The sequence below is a fragment of the Adiantum capillus-veneris genome, chromosome 3, assembly GCF_014529385.1.
Source record: "Adiantum capillus-veneris isolate H3 chromosome 3, ASM1452938v2, whole genome shotgun sequence".
Taxonomy (NCBI): Eukaryota; Viridiplantae; Streptophyta; class Polypodiopsida; order Polypodiales; family Pteridaceae; genus Adiantum; species Adiantum capillus-veneris.
Genome location: NC_140933.1, coordinates 134,969,233 through 134,986,733, shown reverse-complemented (window position 1 = coordinate 134,986,733; position 17,501 = coordinate 134,969,233). Strand labels below are relative to the sequence as shown.

The 17,501-nt window shown below is 40.8% G+C and overlaps 1 protein-coding gene across 2 annotated transcripts; it reads left to right on the top strand.

Moving 5' to 3' along the window:
* The first annotated feature begins 4,501 nt into the window (after positions 1–4,501).
* On the top strand, positions 4,502–12,904 carry LOC147461759 (putative serine/threonine-protein kinase PBL7). 2 transcript variants are annotated; one of them, XM_086509213.1, is made up of 8 exons: positions 4,502–4,952; positions 5,118–5,307; positions 5,653–5,888; positions 6,035–6,224; positions 6,380–6,771; positions 8,406–8,522; positions 8,621–8,677; positions 11,672–12,904. In XM_086509213.1, exons 2-8 carry the CDS (start codon positions 5,190–5,192, stop codon positions 12,206–12,208), a joined length of 1,647 nt encoding a protein of 548 aa, XP_086365339.1. In that variant the 5' UTR covers positions 4,502–4,952; positions 5,118–5,189; the 3' UTR covers positions 12,209–12,904. The 2 variants fall into 2 exon arrangements, with proteins under 2 accessions (XP_086365339.1, XP_086365340.1); XM_086509214.1 differs by lacking the exons at positions 8,406–8,522; positions 8,621–8,677 and having other exon boundaries at positions 4,509–4,952.
* Positions 12,905–17,501: the final 4,597 nt, after the last annotated feature.

Here is a 17,501-nt window from a genome sequence, read left to right as displayed (position 1 = left end):
GACAACTAAAGCTAGGAAAGGTGCATACAAGTGAAAATCGTGCAGACATGTTTACAAAGGTGGTCAACAAGGAGAATTTGAGCTTTTTCTCATCTTCAATCGGCATTCAAGGATAAGAAGCCAGGATGGAAAGCAGTCACAGGTTTGGTTTGGAGATCAGTTTCCAAGTGGGAGATTGTTAAGTATGGAGCCTGATTTACCCTTGTAATTTTCTATGGTAAAAGCGCACATTTGTAAGGCCCCCATTATGAGGAGAAGCCATCGTGCGTGAAGAAAAATCACTCGCTGGAAACCAAAATTTTCACGGCCAAAAATCATGGGCAACTTTAGGGGCCTCGGGGACGGAAGCCCCCGAAACTTTTCTTTTTCCCTCGCCCGAATATTATGGCCGGACAACGGCCGGAAAGTGGTCGGAAAACAACCGGTCAGTTGGCCGGTGGCCGGTAGTCAATGGTCGGTGTGGCCGGTGGTCGGAAGTCAATGGCTTGGCCGGTGGCCGAATTCAAAAGCGGACTTGTCTTGTCAAGGGCGGCCACACATGGACGGATTGAAGGGTCCGATTTGGACTTATTCACACAAGGGCGGCTACACATGGCTGCCTATTATAAGAGAGGGCAGCCCTTTTGGCCTATAAAAGGAGGCCATCTCTATACACATTATATAGAGTGAAGTTGATGCAACAAGGTGAGTGTGAGGTGGTGAGAGTGAAGCAAGGCGGGAGCTCCATTAAAGGTATAATACCTTTGTAAACTACTTCTTTTTTTGAAGTACTAAAGCCATTAAGTGGCTGCTTTTCCGTGGACGTAGTCCACATTGGGTGTATAATCTCTTGTGTGTGAAATCTATCTCTCTCTCCATTAAGTAATCTACTCAAATATCTATTTAGCTACGTCATATTTTCTAACAATGCCACCAAATTTATTGTGAATGATTTCTATGTGAAAAGTGGATCTAATACAATATGAGCACTCTCCCCTTAAGAAGCTCATAGTTGAGGGAGATTATGATGTTAGAGTGGGGTAATCCCACCAAATAATTATTTTAGTAAAGAAAGTATTATTTTGATCATTTATACTTTTTTTAATGTGATCAAAACTAAAGTCAAAGGCTTGACGAGCAATGTTCACTCTTTAGGATAGAGAGAGAAAATTTTTGCCCTAAAATTGGACCACAAAAGTAATGGGAATGGCAATTTTAGAGCCACAAATTTCTAAAGGGCTTTGCGCATTCACAAGTCGCTAAGGTTAGAGAGTCATTGTGAATGAAAATTTTGGATGTTAACAAAGTTGCTAAAAGGATTCTGGAGATTCACAAGCCGCTAAGAAATCTTTGAAACATTCACAATCCCCTAGGGACTCCAATTTAATTTTCATGGGATCACAACAACCTAAGAAAATACCTCAAATGAGTATTTTGAAGTGGGGGAACAAGGTCCAAGAAGGATATGATTATATATGGATCAAAATATAGGGACCCTTAACCACCCATGCAACATGAAACTCATAAAAGGAGAGAGGCATGCTGAAGTGCGAAAAAGCAAAGGAAGAGGGCAAAAAGAAGTGGGACTGCCAAAAAAAGATGTATAGGAAGTATTTTATACTTATCTAAAATGGGACACTCTACAAAAATAATTCACAAGTCTTATCTTATCTGAAATTTCATATATGAACAACTTTTCTATCTAGTGGTTTTTCATTAGAAGACTATAAGAGGGAGTTGTGTTTGAATTATTCATGCAAATACTAGATTTTAAATGATGTAGTGTAAGGGCTTCCTCCTAATACACATGGTTCTTCTTCTTCATCTGGGTATGCTTAGGCTCTCTAGTATCTTGCTCTACAAGGTAGCTGTTGCTCTCTTGTAACTGTACTTAATCACTTATTTTTTGTTGCAAAGAAGAACCGAGGATTTTCCTCAGGATTTCTTTGTTCTCAATATGGTTTCTAAAGACAAGAGTATTCATTATACTTATTCATAAGTTTTTCATCAAGAAAACTTCTCTCTCACTCTTTGCAGGGCTACTCGATTTGTATAATCAGATTTATTTGGGAGTGAGACTAGGATAACGAGTACACCCTTAACAAAAATCAAGCTTTGGATTATGCGATTTATGAAGTACTAAGCCTTAATGATTTGTACTTATGAAAGAGCTCCACACATTTCAATTTCTTGATACATTTAATCATGAGAAAAGTTATAGTGAAGGATTCCTTGGGGGGCAGGGGGGACGACCTCATAAAATCTAACCCTCAATATCGCGTTGCCCCCTTCAATTCTTTGGCCCAGTCTCCAACTTGAGCAATGCCTAGCAAAAGTAAAATTCTATAGCAGATCCAACAAAAATAAGAAATTGGGCATGTCTAAAGTGTAATGATACTCATTAGAACCATGTATAAAGCCCACATTCATTCATTGTCCTCAGGCTTGACATGTTATAAATTCTATGATAGCTAATTTGGGAAGCTAAATATACCATAGCCTGTTTATTAAAGTATGTGTGAAATACTTTGATGAAACAAGTGTATATGATTTTTTTTTCTAATGAGATACCAACAATAATTGATAATGATTGCTAAAATTGATCAACAGGTTGGTGAGAACAAGAAGACTATGCCTCGTAAAGGACACACTACCCTCTCCAAATGCATAAGGCATGCCCCATATGGCAACAACCAACACAACTACTTCATTGGTAACCTTGATTTATGCATCATGGCTCTTCCTCCTAGAGTATCTCCACACTCTAAATTTCCAAAGTTTTTCACACTTTGTGCTAAGAGTTACATGTTAGATGTGTTCTATCAAATACTTTGCTCAAGTTCAGAGAGTCAATGTGTGTGTACATGCCTTAGAGTTACATACCGCCAGGAATATAACTAACTCCTTGCTAATTCTAATTCCCATACCCAAAAACTTGTGAACCTACGTGCGCATGCACGCACGCGCGTACGCGCGCGCACACACACACACACACACACACATAAACCCTTTCCAAGAACTCTTAAAGAGAAGGATGACTATGAAAGGAATCTTCAAAGAGAAACATTCTACAAAATTGCAAATGCTCTATTTCATTAAAATTTTATCAAATTTTAGTAGCTAAAAGACCAAGATCATAGATTTCATGTCTTCGGATCAACACTATATGCACCCCAAATACAATGCATAATATGAGGACGAAACCTCAAGGCCTAGCTTTATACTACGACCTTGGGTGGCCTCACCACTGAAATTTGGACAAACTTGGCATCCACTCTTCAATGGCCTGCTCTAGGTGCTCAATCGAGCTCTACCACCATAGTTGGTGGCATCAGATACATCCTTATAGGCTACACGACACTTTGGATATGGTGGTTCTAATTCAATCTTCCTCACTAGTGTTTCTCTTCATGTGATCCTTTTTTATAAGGATGTTGATGCTTCCAATCTAGCCATTCCTAGTATCTTGCCATTCCTATCTACCACCATCTCTATGTTTATTCCTATTGCTCTAGTATCTTCACTAACTATTGTGCGGTGGAGGTGCTTTGATAGAACAACCTATTGCTAATTGCTCGATCGCGTTATTGATTTAATAAATGTGAGATATAAAAGATCTTCTTGCAAGGTAGCAAACGAGTGTGTTTCTTAGCTCCTCCTCCCATTCCTCATCCATTTGACACAAACCTTCCACCTCGATGTGTTGCTTACCTTGTCCTTAATCATCACTTTTTGGCTCCATTGTACCCATCTCTTCAATCTACTTTCCTCTCTCTCTCTCTCTCTCTCTCTCCAAAAAAAAACCTTCACTTTCCTTGTGTCCTTTGACAACAAAGGGATGTAGAGCAATAATATTTTATTGAACTTACGCTAACCACATCCTCCTTTAAATTCATTGAAAAGTAATGGATTGCTAATGACCAAATCCCATGTTTAATTAGATCTCTTAAAATCCATATAGGAGTTCAATAAACACTTCTATCAAGCCGTGTGATATGATGAGCAATACATTGCCTGGTTAGGGGGGGGACTGACATGACACTTAGTGCATGTCAAAACTTGACAAGATCAAATTTGCTTGTGCCCCTTTCTTGGCTATGTATATACATTGACAAGTGGCATAGATTGTTTCAAGGATTTTGCTAATTGGAAGCTTTTGTTTCGTATATTGCTACAAAACAACCCCTTGATGCCACCTTAGATATTAGCCCTTTCTTATGTTGCTACAAATCAAAACTTGGGACTTTTTTAAAGAGCTCGTTGTTTGGTTTAGGATGGCAATATTAGGACCACTAAAGGATGTGCATTGTGTATATATGAGTGAGAGGAGAGAGAGAGAGATTCCTCAATGGAGGCGAAAATGAGAGAATTCTTTGCCACGTGGAGAAAATGGGGACAAAGAGGGGGAAATTCCAATGGGGGGTGATGTGGGGTCTTAGATATAGGGTTGGGTGTGCCTTATATAAAATTAGTTAAAAGGCTTGTGAAGTCTTGCATGCATAGTGAAAATGTGCGTGTGAGAATAGCCTAGTGCTAGGCGAATTCTTTTATGAGAACGGAGCAAAGGTAGAAGGAGAGCAGTGACAAAATGACATGAAGCTCTGATGAGCTCGAGTATCAAGACTCACCCACTGACTCCCTAGGCCTAGTCCCTCTCATACACGCAACTTTTAGTTCTTGCTGCTTTGTTCCTTTGCTGTTTTTACTGTGCTCGTGTATCTTCCCGCTTCTCGCCTGCCTGCTTGCCGACTTCTGCGTCCTCTAGCCCAGTTCCCTCCTCCACCCCTACAGGGGCCCTTTCTGTGTTTTTTTGAGGGTTGTACATCCGATCGACCACCTAGATGCTCATCACGGCCATCGCCATTGCTCACCGCGTTGCCCCATTTACCCGTTTGGGTTTTTTCCTTTGGCTGATCATCTAAACAGCGTTGCGGATTTTTAGAGGGCAGCCTCTGCTTTGCATCTGCTCGCGGGTGAGTGTTTTATGTGTCTCTCTGTGTGAGGGCTGCTTGGATCTGACTATATTGCGTGCGCAGGCGATTTTGGTGCCATTCGCCTTTCCTTTTTTGTTTTGTTTTTTGGGTTGGGCTTTAATGATGTGATTTGCTTCCTTATCTGAGAGCTTTATTGTTACGCAGAGTGTAGGTGCGGAGGGAAAGTAGTAGCTCAAACTTGTGTGAGGTGAAAGTCAGATATAACGAAGTGGGAATATGGGCTGGTTTAGCTGCCTTGGCTCTCGAGGCAATAGCACAAAGAGGTTGCAGGACACTGCTGGAATTCGTAACGCCGCTCTCTTTGCCACTTCGGATGCGGTTAAAACTCATCCAGGTAAGGTGTAAGATGAAGACTCTGTATGTTATTTTTTTTCAGAAAAAAACAAACAGACAGTGGATGTCTGCCCAATGCGATGCCTGCAGTCTCATCTATGGTGATTTTCGATATCTTCCATTAATGTTCAAATTTTATGCCCTAGCTAGAAAGCTGCACGTTGTGATTTGCATTAGTGGGACATGAATGCAGCTATGCATACCTTCAACTGAGTGCTTATTTTTGTGCATTGAACACATTTTGAGCATTCGATGTAGTGCAGCACATTGTCCGTTTCTATGTAGAGATGGCCGAGTTATTACATGTCTGTTTCTGATGCTAATGGCATTTTTGTGTGCTCTTCAGACCTCATGAAGGTAGCAGCTCCAGCAGATAGAGTGAAAGAAACCCCAAAAGATGCACAAGAAAGTGCACCCACAGAAGGCAATCCTTTAATGCAGAATCTGGGTGTATTAAATATTCGGGCTCAGACTTTTACCTTCAAGGAACTTGCGACAGCTGCAAAAAACTTTAGAGCAGATTGTTTGATTGGTGAGGGTGGGTTTGGTCCTGTATACAAGGGCCAGCTAGAAAATGGACAGGTGAGAGCTTGTTGCAAGTAAGCTCTTTAAGTTCCTTGAAAGGTAGCCGGAAATCTTCAAGCATACATGCAGGGAGGTCAAGCTTTGCATGTTTCACACTATATAGAGGTGACCCGAGACATTGTTCCTTGATTATTTTTTGACAGGTTGTTGCAATAAAGCAGCTGGATAGGAATGGTTTGCAAGGGAACAGAGAGTTTCTCGTGGAAGTGCTGATGCTTAGTCTCTTGCATCATGACAATCTTGTAAACCTTATTGGGTACTGTGCAGATGGTGATCAAAGACTCCTTGTATATGAGTTCATGCCCTTGGGATCTTTGGAGGACCACTTGCATGGTATTGCTTTGCTTGTGATGGGATTGATACTTGATACTGGTACCTAGGGTGTGGATTAACTGGAATAATTAGTAAAAGAGCAGTTTTTTGATACTGAACTTCTTATTTTTATGCATGGCTTGCTTTTCTTCCGATGCTTACTTTTTATTATGCAGACCTTCCAGTTGATAAAGGACCGCTAGATTGGACCACACGTATGAAAATAGCTGCAGGTGCAGCTAAAGGTTTAGAATATCTGCATGATAAAGCGAATCCTCCTGTTATCTATCGAGATTTGAAATCCTCAAATATCCTTCTAGGTGAAAATTATTATCCCAAATTATCAGATTTTGGCCTGGCAAAGCTTGGACCAGTTGGAGACAAGACGCATGTGTCAACCCGTGTTATGGGAACTTATGGCTACTGTGCTCCAGAGTATGCAATGACAGGTCAGCTAACCTTGAAATCAGACGTGTACAGTTTTGGAGTTGTTTTACTCGAGTTGATCACAGGAAGGAAGGCCATTGACCAGGCAAAACGATCAGGCGAGCACAATCTAGTAGCATGGGTAAGATGTTTTTTTCTGGCATAATAAGTGGTATTTGAATCTTGTTTACTTTTCATCATCTTTCTGCTGTCTATTTAATACTTGAATCTTTAAGTGATTTGTAGCTTTGACATCATATCAAAACAAAACTGCGGTAGGGGTTGTGTTTTCAGCAAGATAGCTGCTCGTCTATGTACTGCTAAAAATGTTTGCTAATTCAGTACGTATTTCTGGTGTTGAGCTGATGCTTTGGAGAATTCTCATGCAGAGGGGGGGACAGAGAATGGCAGGATTGAATTAAAGCCTTTCAAGAAAGGTTGTATGGTCAGAGTTTTGCAGGCTATTGTATTATATTGTTTCTAGCAATTGTATGACTATCTGATTGAGTGAAATAGCAGAAAGAATCTTTCCACGCCTTCTGTGGTTGCCAACAATACTAGCTCAGACTACTATTTATAACACGTGGGAATGATAAACCAGATCACATGGCGAAACAAAATGTGTTCTCAGAAAAGTAAAAACTTGGAAAAGAACTTCAGCGTTTTGCTGGACTTTTCAATATGAGCTTAACCGTGGTTGAAGCTTTCTAGGGTGACCAAATTGTTTAGATTCAAGGCTGAAGCTTCCTGGCATAGAGACATTGCTGTAATATGGTTTGGCATGCCACATTTATGTTCATCAAGGTGGTTGATACGGAAGCCCTTGTTTACAGGAGAGAATAGGCATTATTGATGTCGAACCTTATTTCTATTTTGGGGTAAATGGGAGAATAGATACAGTTACTATTTCAAAGCATTTGCAGCTATTCTGTACTTCATGTTGAGATGAGTGGAGGTCAATTTAGCATTGAAGAGCCTTTCTTCTGGATTGTTCCCATGGCTGAAGAGGTGCCTTGCAATGATCATCGGATCGTACATTTTCTCATGCAGAAAGGAGAATGATGATGATGCTCCACAATGTGTATTGCATGTCGATATCAATGCCTGTAGATAAGGGAGTTGTAAACATGCCAGGTGCTTACGAGGGCAGCACATGTTGTCCAATGCTATAAAAATGTGAACCGTCCTCTGCTAGATGCAGGTGATATTTAGGATACCCAATCTGTTCTTTGCCTAGATTTTTGGGTGTTTTGAGCTTCTTTTACTGGGCTCAACAGAAAACTATGATTGGTTTTGTCAGACTAGTGCTCTAGATGGCTGCCATTGATGTGTATGATGTCTCTATTGACATTTTTCATTGTAATGCATCTCCTATGGATACATACATATATAGATAAATACATAGATGGATAGATACACATGCCTGCGTACTCAGGCATAGATGCAAAGCTGTTTGTTTTTTGAGTTGCTACACCACAAATTAAGCTCCTGGATGATGCTTGTAGAAGCTGAGTTTTCCTATCTTGACGTTATACTATGCAGCATTCTTTTTGGACAATGATACCTAGAAAATTCTTTCTCGTGCTCAGACATGGCAAAGTGTCTAGGGAGATGGATCTTGTGCTTCTTGTTTCTGAATGATTAGTAAGGAAGTAAGGTGCGTGGTGTATGCTCTAGTCTTGTCTACGTGTCTTCAAAGAGATTGATTTCTGAAGGCCGCATGGTATTAATGACATCTTAGCAAAAAGCTTTTGTTGATGTTTTGTTTGGATAAAGAGAAATACAGTCTTTTACCAAGAGACCATGCACATGCTGAAGGAGACGTGGCTCGTTTTAAAGCATTGGGTTCGCCTATTTAGCATGTGGCAGACTGTGGGATGCTTTCACCGCAAGGTGCTGATAAGGTTGTTTGTAGTTGTATCTTTCTTGTCTGAGCATTCTGACTGCAAGCATGGCAGGCAGGATTTAAACTGTCTGTGGCTGCTGTGCAGAGTTTTGTGAGAGGCCATTCCGTGTTGCCATCCTGCTTTCTTGCCCTTGGATGCAAGGTTTGGTTTCATATTCCTTAAAGAGAAGTAGGCTAAAGTGGTTAAATGATCAAACTGTCTAGTAAAAAAATAGACAAATCTTAAGGGAGCCAAGGGGACAACGGTTACCTTTATAATGTGCAAAATTTTTATGAAAGTGCAGCCAGATATTGTGTTAGTTCCTTGCCTGTGCACTTGAGAGGTTGCCTTACTGTTTTGCCCGTGGCTATATCAAACTCAAAATCTGTCCTACATAACAAAACAAAAGAAAGTGTAAATTCGAACGATGAAGGCCGGGCTTCTGCATTTGAAGTTCTTTGACTTGAATGACTTCTCTTCAGTTCTTTAGTATTGGGGACTGCTAAACTCTTAAGCAGCATTGATGGGGAAGACAAAAGAAACCTTATGTTTGGTAAATGAAGGTGAGGAAAACGTTATGTAACTGCATACTTTTGTCCAGCCTAGTGACTACTTCAATATAGCTGTCTGTCCTTGTACTCCAAGGTCCAAATTGGTGCCGAAAGCATAGAGAGGCAGGTGCTAGAGAAGCACAGACTGGCTGACAGCTAGGTGCTGGAATGTGTTAAGCATTAACACATTAAAACATTAAGCATGGAATACGTTCTCTTTGACTACATCCTCAACAAAATTAGGATGCTTTCTTCTTTGTCAACTTCTGTAAGGGTCCGAGTTTTAGTACTTGGCCACTGGTGGCAAGGTTAATCTCCAGTTCTTTCAGTTATTAAAGATACATGCACCCCTGTGCATGATTGAGTATTCAGTATTCGACAAAATTGTGATCGCACTGAACTTGAACCTCCTGTCCCTGCCATTGGAGCTGATCGTGCTGTTGATTAAGGCTGTTAAGGGTAACTTTCATTATTTTACCCTCTCTTCTCACTTGAATTCAATTTCCAAGACTTTCAATGGACTTGGTAGTGCTGACCTCTGTGAATGATTTCCACTGTTTGACAAAACATTTTTCTTTCCTGGTTTTTACAGTGTGATGGGTCATTCAGAGCCATTTTTTTTTCCTGGTTTTATGGCGATGGCTCATAGAAAGCCACGAATGTTAATGAAAGGTTACTAATTCCTTCACAGCAATTTCTATAATTGGGAAGGTCGCTGGTTATTCCCCTTATCATGGTTCTCTTTCTTGAAGGAATTTAGGAAAGTTTCTTCCTCAGTTCTTTCTCGTTATCTGGTTTTCCATTGTTCCTTTTTCAAGGATTGAAATACAGTTGTCTTTTGGGCTCTTGCAAAGTAAACGGAATTGCTAGCAGACATTTTGTAGGTCCTGCTTTTTTCTAATCCACTGAAAGGCTGTTTGCCTCTTACTATCAATGGATCAACATTCTTGGCTATCCTTTTTCTAATCCACTGAAAGGCTGTTTGCCTCTTACTATCAATGGATCAACATTCTTGGCTATCTTGTCAATACCGTACATTGTTTGTATTTCAGCCTAGGTTCCTCTTTTCCATGTCTTATCAAAGAGGGCCTTGTTGTGGCTGTGTGAGGAGCCATTTAAGGATTGATCACTGATTTATCCTTGCGTGTCATTTTCTTGTTTGTGTGTGGATGCGTGTACTCAATGCAGGCTGTATGAGGCGGGCCCAGGCTCCTTGTTTGATGAGCTTAGTTGTGCCCTCCCATCATAAAGTTTGGTCTTCATGGTGTCTCGACTGGGGGTCCTTGCCTTCACGCTCAGGGTTCTCAGGTGTATTATTGTGTGTTCATGCTTTATTGTTGGCTCAGTACCTTTTCTCTCTTATGAGCCGCCATCTCCAGTTTTCCTCTCAGCAATCCAAGGGGCCTGGGAGTGCTGTTTTGGTTTTGCAGGAGGAGGTTGTGGCAGGTGGTGGGTTCACTGTGTTTTGAGCAGGGAGTTGCACTAGTGTGTTGGCAAAGAGGCAGGAAGTTGCTGTGCAGGATGTGTTTAACCTTGTGGTTTGGACCCAAGGGAATATAATCCTTTTGGATGATCCATTTTGGGTCTGTTGGATAGCCGACTTGTGGTCATCAGCAAGCCAATTCCCGCCTTCTAAGGTCTGGGGTCCATCACTGTATCACCTTTGTGAGTGGCGGAGGCTGCTTTTTTTTTTTTTCACCATCAGCATGGGGAAGGTAGTAGGGAATATACTTTATACATATCTCTGTCTTTACCACCGGACTTGCTATACACACAACTCCTTCAAGGGGCCATATGGTGGGAATCACATTGGTTACACCCATTGAGTGCAAATCGTGAGCCTTGAACGCTCAACCTTGGGGTTACATCACAAAGGCTCAACCAACTGGAGCTATGATCTTTGGGTGGGAGGGTGCTTTTGGCCTGGCGCTTGAGGTGCAGACATGGATTAGATTTTGCTATGACCAGATTTATTGTAGGTAATTGCTCAATTTGGAGATTGGACTGAAAGATGTCAATGTATATGATCCTTGGACCTCAAGTACAGTGGAATATTCTTGGTTTGTTAGACTAGTGTTTCAGTCTGGGCCAAGAAAAGGTGCCAGCCAGAGAGCAACAACATGGGAAGAAGCATACTCAGGGAAGAGGTGCACTGTACACAAGCTGGTTGAAAACGATGGGTCGCGATTTTGTGCATGCTTGAATTGATGTTTCGTCAGGCCCAATAGGTGGTCTTAAGGCTAGTATAACATCGAGTGTCCCACTTACCCTACAAGGAAAGCTCAATTAAGGTTATCTTTAGCGTTTTATTCTCTGTTATCCAAGCTTACGCTTTGGTGATATAGTGGTGTGGCCGCCTGCTTGCCTGATGATATTGGTGGGGATGTCTAGAATATTGTCAAGGTCAAGAATGTGTGCATGATCGAGCTGATTGTTTCAATGCCCTATGGATGCTGCCATAAGGCTTTAACCAGGTTCTTGGTATTTGTGATGGTGAGTGAAATTATGTACATGTGCTTAAAACATTAAATATCCTATATATCTATGGAAGTGCAGGTTTGATGCTCTTGATTTTGATTTGAAGTGTGTTATTTGGTTTTACCAGGCACGCCCACTATTCAAGGACAGGAGGAAGTTTGGTCAAATGGCTGATCCAAAACTTAAAGGGCATTTCCCTGTCAGGGGGTTGTTTCAAGCATTGGCTGTGGCAGCAATGTGTCTTCATGAGCAGGCAGCATCTAGGCCGTTGATCGCAGACGTTGTCACCGCACTAAATTTCTTGGCTTCTCAAACTTGTGATTCCACACCAGCCCATAGTGGGCCTGGCCAGCCAGTGGCCACCAGACCACCCCAAGAACAGGTGAAGGTTGATCAATCCAAACCAGAGGCACAAAGAGAGCAAGCGTTGGAGTCTGGAGAGCAGGTTGATGATGATGGGTCTGAAGAAAATGGGGGCACATTGCAAACGGATGCAGATGGTGAGAAACCTGCTGGAATCCAAAGAAGTAGCTCGAAGAATGCTGTGTGGAGAGCTCCAATGGAGGGTAAAGAGAGAGAGCAGGCCATTGCTGAAGCAAGGGTGTGGGGAGAAGCTTGGAGAGAGAAAAGAGGAGGCTCCAGAAGGGAAAAGACAGATGAATGAAAGGAGTCGCAATTTACTTGCTTAAATATACACTGACAAAGTTTATGAGAGGGATTGCATATACCCCTTTTGATTGGAGAGTTTTGATTTTGCGGATCCACATCGATGGTTGGACCTGGAAGGGATGTTTGTGATGACATACAGGGTCAGTCGGATGTGGCATGTTGCCTGTTTCACCAAAGCAAAGGAGCGTTTGTATATATGGGGGATGAATAAAGAGCACATTGCATGGTGTGCTTTCACCCTTTCTAGGGGTTTCATTTTGACAAAACCACTGCTGCCACTGGAATTGACATCTTTCTTAAGTCGTCTACATGCACGACTTTCGGGTGCTCTGTAGGGGCATCCTTCCCTCGGGTGCACTGTAGGGGCATCCCTCCTTTGGGTGCGCTGTAGGGGCATCCCTCCTTTGAAACGATACGGTGTCTAGAGGTGTAACGTTTCCCATTGTGAGAATCTGCACATACGCATGTTGTACGTACTTGAGAACCTCTTCTTTGATGCATACATACTGTTCTGAAGTCACCTTTCTGTTTATCGACATGCAGTGACGCGTCATCATCTGGCATCTCTAAGGTTTGCCCCTTATACCCAAGTCCTTGCATCGAGGTGCGCTGATGTGCATACTTTGTCCGAGCAAAGTCAATTTCTTTCTTCAAACTTTTTGGTTGATGAGAGATATGGTGGTTCATTGAATGTCTATGTTGATGGGTTGCAAGAGGCCGCCGGGAGGAAGATTCTGCTGCAAGAGTTTCAGCCTAAAGTTCTACTTGTTTTCTTATAATTGGGAGGTTTTGCCGAGGTGATTCGATTATCAATAGTAACTGCTGTAAATATAACCAATGCTTATGAGCTACCTTGTCCAACGGAGAGTTTTCTAATCCCTTTGCATAGTCTGTACATATTTGATGCAAGATCTCTGGATAGAATCTTCCATTAGCATTGAGATCTTACATAGTCAGTGGTCACATTTAACTGCTCCATATGAAGGGATCCATAGCTTTACTCTATACTTTTCACTATTTCGATCTAGAGCTGGCAAGGGGAAAAGAGCCTCCAGCCGTCGTTAAGCTGGCGGGAGTAGAAAGCAAGTTTCCTAATTGGGGGCGCTAAAAGACTTTTCATGCTATGTCTTTTATCTGTTGGTGATTTGTATTCCTTCACATATGCCTCTTATCATCGATCGCATTGTGCGTTGGACAAATCTTTATCAATGGGTGTGATTGACTTGTTTGAGAGTTTTTTGGGTCATCTTGAGGAAAGTGCCCCATGCACTTTATTAATGCAACTCACAGAGGAAGTCAACCTGTAGCAAGATTTGTTACTAGTTATGTGTGCACAAATTATACAGACTGATTGTCAGGATATAGGCTATAGAAAAGGTCTAGATTGATTATTAGAATATAGATGATAGAAAAGGTCTCTGTTGCAACTTTGATTCACATGAGATATATTTTCATTGGAAACGAACAATAACATAAGCTCACACTTGGTATACAGAGTTTAATGGATGGAAAGCTACATGATCAGACCTTGGACATGTGAGACAAGAAAATAATCCACTGGAAGCATAATGAAAGATGCAAGAAGACACCGTATGGCCTTCATACAGAGTGATTGGAGAATGCAACATATATTTGGCACCCAATGAGTGAGCTTTTTCTACATTTGTAGGATGTAATAATGTGTCCTATGTGAGCCTTTTGAAAATTTTTAAAAACCATCAGGGTGGGGAAGGTAGTAGGGAGAAACTATACACATGTCATGTATTTACAACTGTACATTGCTGTACATTACACCATCATATGGAAGCATTGCAAAATTGACATGGAGATTCCATTGCCATTAAATTTGACTGTAAGGTACAAATTTCAAGGAAGATGAATAGTGTTGGACATTAGTACCTGGCCTTCTTTTACTGTTTAGTCAATAATGCATCCCTTTATCTAACATTCATTTATGTTTTATCTACCGTTTTGTGATCAAATAATGTCTAAGACAAACTTAAGAATTTAGAGAACATGATTGAGAAGGATCTTTGAAAGCCCTTTTCTTGCTACACCTAGGTTCGATTTTGAACTTTTGAATGGACAAAACACAATCCTATTTCAAGCTCTTTTGACAATACATCTATCATAAATTGCAAGCCTGTGTGATACTTGAGTGACATAGCACACATGACTTGAATGTAAAACAAAATGAATTCTGAACATAAAACAAAATTTTGATTTATTATGTTAAATAGTGTATTACATTGATGTGTTGCATTCATTTATCCCTTCCATGTAACTCATTATTAACTTACTGTGCACAGTTCATGGAGTTTGGCTTCCACTTAGATTTATCAAATGAAAAAGTGACAAGAATTCACAAAGAATCTTACCCTCAACAAATATTATTCCTTGACTTCATCAAATTCAGGTGGGTCATAATGTGGGAGGAGAACCCTTTTACGCGTTTAATAGACTTAAATTTAAAGCATTATGAATATTCTAGTTTACTGGGAGCTTTAGGATGAAATCATTTAAAACATTTGTGAGCCCAATGGAATTACAATATTTTCATATGGGCTTTGTGACTTTGCATCTTTGTTAACCCTCTCTTGGCCATCTATTTTGTATATCGGGATTCACCGTCTCTTGTCTACTCATAGCGTATGTAGCAGTCGCTACTCATGCAGAGTCGCGCAGTTTATGTGGCATTGCCTACTTGATATGGAACCAAATACACTCCCATCTTTGTAGAGGAGCCAAATGCACTCCCATCTTTGTAGAGGAGATTTATTCTCTTGATTCGTGTTGTCACATTCTAGTCCTAAATGTAATCACTCTCTTACATAAGAAGCAAGCTTGTACACACTTTTGATCTATAAAGAAAAGCTACTTTATTTTTTGTGATATCATTATCTCATTAAGTACTCTTAATCATAAACTCTAGTTAGATTAATCCTCCATAGTCTCTAAAAAGTGGTAATAGAGCTTGAAGTCGATTAATTCCTCTTAGTTTTTTTAGCACTAATACTTAGAATACTCTCTCTCTCTCTCTCTCTCTCTCTCTCTCTCTAATCATTAGTGATACTAGTTGAGCTTGGGCATGTTCTTTGCACAATAATTAGCCAATATCCTTCTTGATTAATTAGCTATGATAAGAAGAGTTTAGGTTTACATTGGTGCATTAGGATTTGATCTATTGCTCTCACAGTCTCCCATTAGCATTCCAATAAATATCTTGGTAAACCTCCTGAGTACACTCTTAATTGAGCTATTTCTTGGATCAACATTGATTCACCATGGTCATTTAGTGGGTGTTTGGATGCATTTACTAGAGCAATTTTTCGTGGACAGACCTGTTAGAAATAGAGTGTAGGGAAACACACACATCTTGGAGAATATGACGAAGCTCAAGGCACACAATAGAGTAGTATTGCTTAGTGCACAATGGAAAGATAAGTTAGCCCTAGAGTGATAGGCATATATACAATGCACGGGGGAAAAACCTCCCAGTGAGGGAAAAAATGCCCCGGCGGTCCTAAGTGTATTCACACACATCACTACCACATATGTATGGTAATAAATCCCCCTTGGGAGTGATGCGGTGAACAAGAGCTGGCACATAGTGTATAGGGAAGTGCCATGTCCTGAGTGCATGATCAATCCACAAAGGGGAGTAAGCCCAAAGATTTGCGGAAAGCTTCGAACTTCTCATGAGGCAATGCCTTTGAGAATAGATTTGCAAGGTTGTCCTCTGTTGGCACATAACCCAAGCTGATCTCTCTTGCTGAGAGTCTCTCCTTGACATAGTGATAGTGTACATCAATGTGCATTATCACTATGTCAAGGAGCATGACAAACTGGGTTTCTCGCAACTCCCAATGCGCTTTGGCTGTTAGTCTAGATGATATTGATGGTGTCCTATCCAACACCCAAATCATCCATAAGGTGTCTGAGCTATACACACTTTTTTGTTTTAGGAGTCGGGTTGGGCACTTGGGCACTCCCGACCGTTCCCCTCATACACCAAAAAAGTGCACAAGAAGAACGACTAGGACTATGCACCCATGCTCCTAGGGCAGACGCTTTTGTCACTAGTTTTCTCTGGACTACGTGCTGAGTCATACACACTCAACTCTAGCTGTGAAGACTGCCCTGTACTCAACCCCACAACTGGAAGTGGCCATAGAAGTTTGCTTCTTGCTCAACCATGATATACATGAATTGCTAAGCATGAAACAAAAACCACTTGTAGACACTTGTGTGTCAAAACAACCAGCCCAATTTGAGTCCAAAAAAGCATGTTTATATGGTGGCAATGATCCCTCCTTTGGATAAAACAACCCAAGATGTAAAGTGCCACTCAAGTAGCAAAAAATCCTCTTGACAGCCTGCCAATGCTTAGACCCTGGGCTATGCATAAATCTGTTGACCTGTGAGACTTCAAACTGAATATCAAGCCTCGTATTGTATACATAAATAAGACATCCAACAACAGTTTTATAAAGAGTGACATCAACATGATCACCAACGTAATGAAGACTTAATTCAAATCTATTTCCATGGGAGTAGAAATAGGTTTGTAGTCCTCAAGTCCAAACTTACATAGCAATGTTCCTATGTAACCTAATTGACACAAGGCAATACCGCCATCACACTGCTTAAACTGTATGCCCAAGTAATGATGCAATAGCCCCAAATCTTTCAGCTTGAAAGTAGCATTCAAATCAATCTTAAATTCAGCAATATGTGTCTCATTTGATCCAGTGATCAGCAAGTCATCAACATGAAGAATGACGATGAAAAATACATCACCCTTACGCTTTACATACAAAGTGCTTTCTGTTGGACTGTTACGAAAGCCTTGTTTAACCAAATGAGCGTTAGCTTTCTCATACCAAGCGCAAGGAGATTGCTGCAACCCATACAAAGGTTTTTTACATTTGCACACTTTACCTTCTTGTCCTTTTATGGCAAAATCGTGAGGCTACGTTACATAAATTTTCTCAAATATGTCCCCATTCAAGAAAGCAGTAACAATGTTTGATTGATGTACATCCCATCCAAAATGAGCTACCAATACATATAGAAAATGCACTATAGTCACATGATAAGCGGGAGCAAAAGTCTCTTCATAATCTATGCCTTTTTGTTGTGCATAATCTTTTGCAACAAGTCTAGCCTTATAGTGATCAATCTCACCATCCGGCTTACGTTTCAACTTGTAAACCCACTTCGTACCAATGGCCTTTTTGCCAGGAGGCAAATCACATAAAGTTCATTTGTCATTTTCTATAAGTGCA

Excerpts from the sequence above, each read along its gene's own strand:
- LOC147461759 (XM_086509213.1), top strand. The coding sequence starts at position 5,190 with ATGGGCTGGTTTAGCTGCCTTGGCTCTCGAGGCAATAGCACAAAGAGG. Across the intron at positions 8,523-8,620 it reads TGGGATGCTTTCACCGCAAG|AGTTTTGTGAGAGGCCATTC; the intron begins GTGCTGATAAGG and ends GCTGCTGTGCAG. Across the intron at positions 8,678-11,671 it reads TTCTTGCCCTTGGATGCAAG|GCACGCCCACTATTCAAGGA; the intron begins GTTTGGTTTCAT and ends TGGTTTTACCAG.